We start from the raw sequence: 9340 nt of genomic DNA, 5'->3' as shown, positions 1-9340 counted from the left end.
ACAAGTAAAGTTAACCTAACACATCCTTTTACTTCTTAAAATTAGTTATGAAATGTGAGTGAAAGAATGACAGCCCCAAACCTGCAAACCTTTTAGTTCTCAAAAATTGATGTATGAAAGCAAGTGATTGAATTATCAGTATGGGAGGTATATTGCATTTTTTTTTTTTTATGTAAGGTTTTCTTTTATTTAAAAGATCATTCACAAAATACCATATCCATAGATTTACTTTCTGTCATATAACTGAATGTGTTGAGTGTTTGGAATTCCATTCTTACATTAAAAGTCAACTGGATTGCCCAGTTTAGATGAATTTGTTTTGTTCTTTATCTTTTCCACACTGAAGATGTAAGTAGCTCATCTGAAAGCATCAGGTTTGATTACAACCACATAATGCATGTCTTTCTTAAGTTAAGTATTGGTGTTACACAAATGGTTCTTATCTCAGCAGAGAAGCTGACAGGTAGAAGGATGGAAAGGTGTGAGAGTTCTGTAAATTGCTGAGACCTTGTAACAAAGACACAGTAAGAGAAGCCAAGGATGACAGCTAGTGACCAACTATGATCTAAGCACACTACGCTGCATAAGCCAGGCCACCCCTTGGCCCTCTGGTCAACCTGGCCAGGGTCTCTCTCTTCCCCAGGGCTCTAGCTGCTGGTGGACCTCGATCTGCTCCCAATGGGACAGACTGAGACTTAGGTGCTGAAGATTTTTCATTTGTTTTTCACACACAGGTGTTCAAGCTCAAAAGCTACTGCCTAACCCCTACTCCCAGGTAAGTGCTGAACACTGTACGTGGAAAAATAAACTTTGTCCCAAAGATGAGGCAGCAAACCTCGAAATTTACAGTCATTTACAGTTATCGTAAGGTTCTTGACAGCTCTGCATAGTAAAAATTTCCATTCATCAAGTGAAATAAAGTGCCTGATTCTAGGCCCATGCTCACTATGAATTTCTGGGGCAGTGGGAAGCAGTATCTCATTATGTTACTTACAATGGGAAACAGACAAATACAGGGAGAGATGCAAAATACACAGAGAAGGACTCAGACAAAAGCAACGTCAGTGCTATGAAGTTAGCTCCAGCACCACCACCCTCAATCCCCAAAGCGCCGCAACCCAGCGGAAATGAAACCAACTGGCAGTGGGCTACCCCCAGCCAGAAAGGAGCCCCACATACACCTAGTGAAAGGTGTTAACTAGTTTGGACAGGGTCTCCAAAAAGCGGTAACAACTCCCCACCAATATTCCACACTCCTCTCCTTTCAGGTTGCACTGTTTGAAATGTGAGTCTATTCTTCTACTTGAAAAATCCATCTGGGGAGGTGGTAATGGAGATAGGACCACCTGCAAACAGGAATGGGAAAGAATCTGCAAGGATCAACAATATTTTATACTTGTTTTAAAAACAAGGTGCCTCAAATTTTGTATGTTGATCACAGCTGAATAAAAACAATATGCTATTCAATTTGTCAGAGACTTCTGCTTTTTTCTTGGAAGCCACAGCAATACAGAACTCAACATGCAGGTCAGAAGAGAAGCACAGAAAATCAAAGGAAACACCCGGAGTCTGGCCAGTGTGTCTAAACTAAAAAGACAAAGCAAAGGAGAGAAATGAAGCTGCACCTTCACCCAAACAACTCCCACGTGGTGGCCGCCTTCGCTCCTCCATGGAAACCTGTGTGCTGTAAGGAAAACAAGGAGCAAGAAGGAAAAAGGACACAAGGAAAGTGGGGAAGGAATGGAAGGGGGGGGAAAAAAAAGCACAAAACGGGCACTAGGTAGATACAGCAAAGCCAAGGATGTACTAAAAACCACTTGTTAACAGCTGACATGCATTCACAAGGTCTGTGTTTCCACTGTAAGAAAGGAGGACAACGCCAGGCGCAGGAATGGGAGCTGCAGGACTGCCGGCCCAGGGGAAGAGCTGGGCTGGGGTCTTGCTCTACTTCCCCCCACACCCCATTCCCTCCCAACCACGAGCTCATTCTTGCTCCTTCTGAACGACTTCCTCTCTGGGCCTGGCTCCCCCAAAGATAGCAGAGTTGGGGTTGGCTACTTGATTGAGGGGTGTTGCAACTGTTCGAGGTTTGAGCTGGAGTCGTGGTCTCTGTGCTCTTTCCTCTTCTGTTGGTTCTCTGAAATCCATATTGGATCCGCGAAGGGGAGGGCCATCTCTAAAACGACTCCCCATGGGAGGGCCTGTTCGCCGGTCACCTGGACGACTACCTCCCCTGCCTCCTAGGAAGTCGTCCCCTGAAGCCTCTGTCATCTGGTCCACCTTTCCTGAATCCAAAGCCACCTTTATCTTGTTTTCTGCCTTCTGCAATGTCCACACGAAGCAACCGATCACCCAACAGTGTACCATCATATGTCAGAGCTTCCTTAAGGGAATCCACCTCATCGAATTCTACATGGCAGAATCCTTTAAATTTGTCTGTGTCTTTGTCTCTGACTAGCCGTACACTCCTTATGCTGAGATCCTTAAAGATAGCATCTATGTCGCCCTGAACCGTATTAAAAGGTAGATTTCCTACGTATGCTGTGTAGGGGGGCTCTGTGGGCAGCTCCTTCTGGCTACGGGAACCATGGCCACCAGCACTGCCGCGGGACCCTCTGCCGCCGCCGAAGCTGCTGTCGGCCCGATCGTCGTAGGGATCGAAGTCCGCCATTTGCCGTCTCCGCTCCGAGAGGAACCAGCTGGGAGGTGTATTGCATTTGGAATTTATTTTCTTCAGTCATCCTCAGGGTTTTTAGGGAATGTTTCATGATACAGAATTCTAACATATGAGTGTCAGGAGATCATCTAGTACCACATCTTAGTTACCTAAATCTATCTCAGAAAGTACTTCAGATGGCACATTTTTCAGACAACTCCAAACTGAAGAGTTCCTCCAACTGCAGTAATGATGTTATTTTATCTCTTTAATAACTGTTAAATGTTCATGAGAGAGAAATTTCAGTATTATTCTTTAATAGAGTAATTCTCAACTGGGACAACAGCTCCCTTCTGAATTATTTTGAACATTTTTAGAGGACTTAGTATTTGTAACAATGACTGTAGTGCATTTATAATATTTTGTGCTCAGGGGGTAAAGATGTCATATGCAAAAGGCAGTATATTCCTATAAACTGAAGAATTGACCCATGTCACACACAATTTTTCATTGTACCACTGAATATTTATTTAGATCAACAAAAAGCATTAAAAAGCATTTGAGTCCTTATTCTAACATTTATAATTACAAAATATTTTTCCATGGCACAATATGCACTAAATTCCTTAGGCAATATAATATACCAGTATGCAGTTCTAAAAATAAAAAAAGCTAGGCATATGACAGCATAAGTATTAGAGTTCATTGTGTATAAAAAGATGGTTAAGAATACATATTTATTTGCATATGCAGTATATATATACATACATATACACATATTCATGTACATAAAGAAATGCTGGAAAAGTATACAAGAAACTAATAACACGGATTATTTATGATAGGCATAAGAGAGAGCTGGGCAAATGGATGACAAAGGGAATGAGGAAAATTATAAATAAAATAAATAAATGTATAGTTTTAGGAAACATGACTGAATTGCCTATTAAGTATTAAAAGCACTATACTTAAAAATGTGTTTTCTAAATGTTTGTTTTATGTTTTGTTGTCTTACTAGGTTTTCTAAAAATGATTATAAATATTAGGCTTTTATCAGACTTCTTAGTAATACTGAGTTCCATAGGAGCAATTCTTGCAGCATTTTGATAAAAAATAGTTAATCCCAAAATGTTGAATCTCGTGTTCTCATAAATGTGAAGGCAACAGAAACGAAATATTCGTAGGTATTCAAAGGCTTAAAAATACTACCTTAAAAAAACCCACATTTTAACTATGTTCAAGAGAGAAAGCAAAATAGAAATTCAAAAGAAGAGAAAACATAATTTAGATGGAATTTTTTAATTACATCATCAATTTACATCATGCTAATGCTTGAGAACCAAAAAAATGTAATGGAAAGACAATAAAATTAAAAATTCAAATCATCTGGATTTGACTCCATGTGGTAATCTAGTAAAACTCTTTTCAATTTCTGTGTGCCTCAATTAATTTCATTAATGTAAATAAGATAATGACAGCTACTTCATAGTTATGGTTTTAGAATATAATAACGTATTTATGAAAGGATTTAAAAATCTGCTGGATAATGTCTTTACAGCATTTTCACACCATCCTAAGCATTTCTGCTCCCAATGTACTTCTAACTCACCATCTTTGCCTGACATACAATGTTTCAGCTTCCCTAGTTAGCAATATTTCTTCTCCCCTGGAAATCCTATCTTAAATTCTGCCTGCCCAATTAGTCTTGTGTGATGACACTAGACATTAATGATGATTTGTGGCTGTCTTTTTTATATTATATGAATCATGCCATCACATTATTGTACTAGTTTATTATGAGTGTATATATAATTTATTTATTACCTCATTTTAATTACTTAAGATGAGAAAATAATGCCTATGAAAAGAATTATTGATATGGGGAAAATATATGACATGATATGTTGAGAAAATAAAGTTTTTAAATTGTTTATCAAGAATACTTTCAAATATGTTAAAACGAATCTCTGTGATAATCTTCCCAATAATTGATAGCCTCAATCTAATTATGACAAAATATCATAGAAAATTGAATTAAAGTCAATTTATGAAAATATTTGACCAACACTCCTCAAAAATGTCAAAGTTATGTAAGATAAGGAAAGACTGATGAATGTTACAGACTGCAAGAGATTAAGAAAAAAATAGCAACTTAACAAAATGCATGCTAGATAGAAGCCTGGAACCAAGATAGAACATTAATGAACAAATAGATGACATCTGCATAACATCTGTAGTTTAGTTAATAGCTGCTGTGAATTGATTGAATTGTGTTCTCCAAAGTCCATATATTGGAGGCTTAATTCCCACTGTAACTGTTAAGTGTGGGAAATATTATTACGGTGATCGAAAGGTGGGACCTTGAAGAGGTGATTAGATTTTAGGACCATGCTGTAGTGAGTGGATTAATAAAGGTGGTTAGGGATATGGTTCTGAGTGCTTTAAAAGAAGGGCACACGAGAAGTTCTGTCTCTCTGCTCTGCTATTTTCTGCCATATAAGACCCCTGGTTCACTGTTGCCACCACCAAGACCTTCACCAGAAGTGTTCTCTGGACTTTGGACTTTGCAGCCTCTGAAACTGTAAACAATAAATTTTGTTTTCTTACATAGTGCCCAGTTCCGGGTATTTTGTTATAAGCAATAGAAATGGACTAATAAAATAGCATAACAACATTAATGCACAGCTTTGATTATTGTACAAAGGCTATGTAAGATGCTAGCATTAGGGTTGGCTAGTTAGCTCAGTTGGTTAGAGCATGATACTGATATTACCAAGATCCAGGATTTGATCCTTGTACCAACTAGCCACCAAAAAAAAAAAAAAAAAAAAAAAAAAAAAATTAAACTTAGGGGAATCTGGGTGAAGTGTACACAGAAATTCACTGTACTATGCTTGAAACTTTTCTGTAAGTATAATCTTATTTCAATAAATAAGTTAAATAATAGTTTAGAAAATTAACATATCAAGAAGACTAGAGATAAACACACCTAATGTTAGTTATTATTTAATAGATGGTAAAATTGGTGGTGATTTCTCCTTACGTATTTATAGTTTCTGTATTTTCAAATGTTAATTGCCATTGGTTAAATTATCAAGATAGATAAATAGGGAAATATTAAAATACAAAGTGTCATGTGCAAATAATGCTGAAGTTACCACCCTCACATAGTCATGTTCATAGCAAAAGACTGGTTGCAACTAATTTATTACCTTTTCCAGCAGGCATTGTTGTTATGATCCTTGAATTTCTTTTTTATGATAGCGAGGTCCTTTGATTGACAGTGGACTGTTGAAGAAACTGAGCCAGTTGGTTCAGTCTTACCAAGAGAATTATGTGGGAAAACCTCTGAACTCCTAATTTCCAGAGGTCATGTGCTTGACATTTGCAGGCCTTGCATTTGCCTGCTGAACTAGTTACGCTGGTCAAGGATGAAACTCACTAAGTCCAAGATATATGATAAAGTCTAGACTTTTAAGGACTCATGAAGGGAGGCCAATGACAATAAAATGTCTAGAATTTCCAAGGAGACTTTTGGGGGATTGTTCCCTGAACAAAAGATTGAGTTTTAGCAGTTGATTTATTTTTCATATGCTGGTAACATTCTCTCCATAACCCCAACCCCAGCCCCACCTGCCAACTCATATAATTTGTATTTGATAGGGGTAGAATCAAAGAGTACTGGAGAAGGGAAACTGGCTTACAAAATATTTGTTCAAGAATAAGTGAATCAAGAGCGGACTTGAAAAATCCTGATATCAGTAGTTTTTAGAAAGAAAATAAAGTAAATACATTTTTTTAAAAAATTCTGCCTTCCTTCAGTATCTATTTTTGTGATCTTAGGTCTCTCAAAATCATGCTACATAAGTCTGATCTTGATAACTGGAACCCTGACCATCTTCAAAGTTGGTCAAAAGAAACAGAACTGAGCATATTGCAATAGTGTGTTTCAAAAACTTCAGCAAGATTAGTTTTAGAAAAGAAATCATATACAGTTTAACCAAACAAGAGAGAGCCTATTAGTTCTTTTATTGCAAATTTAACCAAGCAGGATGATTTTGTATCAGAATACAAATATTGTTTTCATTATTGAAAATCTCTGTTCAGTCATATTGTACTCTCACCTCAGATTAATCTTGCTGTGAGAATACTCCTGCAATGTTGGTTTTCATATGCTGTTAAATATTTAGCAGCTATCTCTCAAGTAATGGCTCCATGCAGCATCATGTCCGTTTTAGAACTCCAACTGACTTTTGACAAGTAAATGAACAAAACTTGTTATAAAAAGGATTCAGCACCTCAAATCTTGGAGACACGATGTTTTTCCTTTGAGGTTGCACCTCCTGTGATGTGCTGCCATTGTCAAAAATGTTTTCTGTTATTATCAAGCAAGAAAAAATACCTTTAAAATAAGCTTTATATTTAAAATTACACATGGGAATATTATAAAATTAGAATGAAACCAGAAGAAGTAAACAAAGATATCCCTACCTAAAAACATCACTTAGTATTTAATTGTGTAGCATTTCCAAAGTTTTCTGTGCAATTTTTAATTTACTTTTAGTTTTCAAAGTACTTTTATTTTTTAAATTGTGGCATTATTTGGAGCTATTTAAATCACATTTCTCCCTACCGCACTTACCCTCATATGTCTAAGGCTCTCGTAAATTTACATCCTAAGAATAGAAAACAGAAATGCCAAGTGCCTGACTTTTTCCTCTGTGTGTTATGGGAGACAGAATTACCAGTGATGGTAAGCTCAAGTGTATGCTCAGTGAATATCTCAAATTCACATGATCAGAATAGAGGGGTCTCAACAGGCTGACAGTATCTTCTCATTCATACGCATCCTAACACATATGCTGTAATACTTCACCATGGTTTTTTACATAAGGCTAAGTGAGGAAGAATTGCCAATTGGCCTTCATTTTATTGGGAGTATGCATGTGTGTTTCTTTTGTTTGTTTTTAGATATACATAGCTTTGAGTTGATATGTTTAAATCAAGAGAAAGTGTATTTTATAAAATTGTCATGTAGTTGGGCCCAGAGATACTTTGTGATGGTGCTTCCAGAAGCAAAACAAAACAAAACAAAACTTGAGGAAGCACATTTATTCTGGTTCCTTACCATTGAAAGTCTGATTTGATTAGGGCACGGAGGAGATCAGAGAGCTTAGCTTCTAGAACTTTCTCTTGTCAATAGAGAAAGAAAAGATAGGAGGTCCTTCCAATTTGTTCCCCAAAGAGACCTCTCTTAGAAACACAGCTTCTACCTGTGGATAAAGTTAATCCTGTTTATATAATTTTTTAATGACATTATAATTGGTAGATAAGAGTCCAGAAGTATTAAAAAGCCCCTATTAATTAATGCACCACTCTCATCTGAACAATAGATTTCCCAGGCTTCACCTCTTCAGTGGCTCTGGAGCTACCTCATAACTTGATATTTTAATAGTTCCTTAATTAATGTGTTGATGCATCAACACATTTGAATGTTGTTTTCTACTGCTTTGCTATTTCTCCACACTTAAAAGCTGCTTATCTATTTAAAGGCTATTCCTAAATCATCTTGCTACCACAATACACTCAAGTGACATGACTTACGTTCATCATGATTCACTGCAGCAGTGAATTGATCACACTGGTAAGGAGAGCATCATCGAAAAATATGTTGGGTAGCAGCGAGTGGTGAAGGGACATCAGCTTCAGTTTTGCTCCACAGCATTCCAGCAAATACACACATTCATACACCTGCATGTGCACAGGAAGCATTGGCTTTACTTTTAAAGATTCCACTGAAAAATATTCAGTTTTAGATGGTACTCAGGAGATACTTGTTAAGTAATGATTCATCAGTTAACTATTATCAAGTTGTTTTCCTTTGTTTTAGAAACAAAGGTGATAATAGCTAAATTAATAACAAAATCATATCTTCCAAAACAAGTAAAAAAAAGTACCATTCTCTATTTCTTTTTACAGTAAAAACTATATTGTTTGAGTGCTTTGAAAACTGGCAGAATTATTTGTATATTTCTTAATCATACTGACCACCAACAGTCTAGAGAACGAAAAATAGAAATACGATAGGGAAATCTTCTTGGGTTTACCATTCTGCTGTTGCGCCCGAGACAAGCCATACATTGTAATTAATTTTGAAGATTTATGCAGGGCTCAGTTCTTGTTTCCCAACAGAAGCTTCCTACAGGAAAGAAATTTCATCAGTGAGATGCACATGGAAAGTGAGTCAAACATAATTCAGAGTTAATTAATCACAAGGGAATATATGCTTGAGAAAAATCTAGGCAACATAATGAAAGGATGAAAACTCAGGCCCTATTTGCCATCAGAATGAAACCTGGAAAGAAATATAATCAATATAAAGAATAGAAATAAGATGATTTTTAGTGACATATGGGTGAACAGGAAAAAACTTGATAGGCTAAACAGTTTAAAGTTTTTCAGGACACATTCTCAAGTGCAAGTTAGGTTTTTCATTTTTAAAAATCTATCTTTTCAAAGAAAACTTGAAACTAAGAGTTTGAGGAAAATATTACTTCTCAGATAAAGAACTAATTTTATGCTTTATTCTAGGAATTTCAAGATGGAAATTAAAGAAACTTCAGGGGATATTTGATATGTTGAGGCTGTTAACAGCTGGACCCAAAGGGGAAATAAATGGTTAAA

The 9340-nt window shown here is 36.6% G+C and overlaps 1 protein-coding gene across 1 annotated transcript; it reads right to left on the bottom strand.

Annotated features, from left to right (window-relative positions):
• Positions 1 to 204: 204 nt before the first annotated feature.
• On the bottom strand, positions 205 to 2683 carry LOC134365780 (eukaryotic translation initiation factor 4H-like). The gene is given in 2 exon segments (XM_063082059.1): positions 205 to 2253; positions 2255 to 2683. Coding segments are annotated over 2 exon segments (687 nt in total). The 5' UTR covers positions 2672 to 2683; the 3' UTR covers positions 205 to 1983.
• Between the last annotated feature and the right edge of the window lie 6657 nt (positions 2684 to 9340).

This window comes from Cynocephalus volans, chromosome 17 (genome assembly GCF_027409185.1).
Source record: "Cynocephalus volans isolate mCynVol1 chromosome 17, mCynVol1.pri, whole genome shotgun sequence".
NCBI lineage: Eukaryota > Metazoa > Chordata > Mammalia > Dermoptera > Cynocephalidae > Cynocephalus > Cynocephalus volans.
Note: the sequence above shows the minus strand (reverse complement) of the source record. Positions and strands in the feature narration are given on the sequence as shown.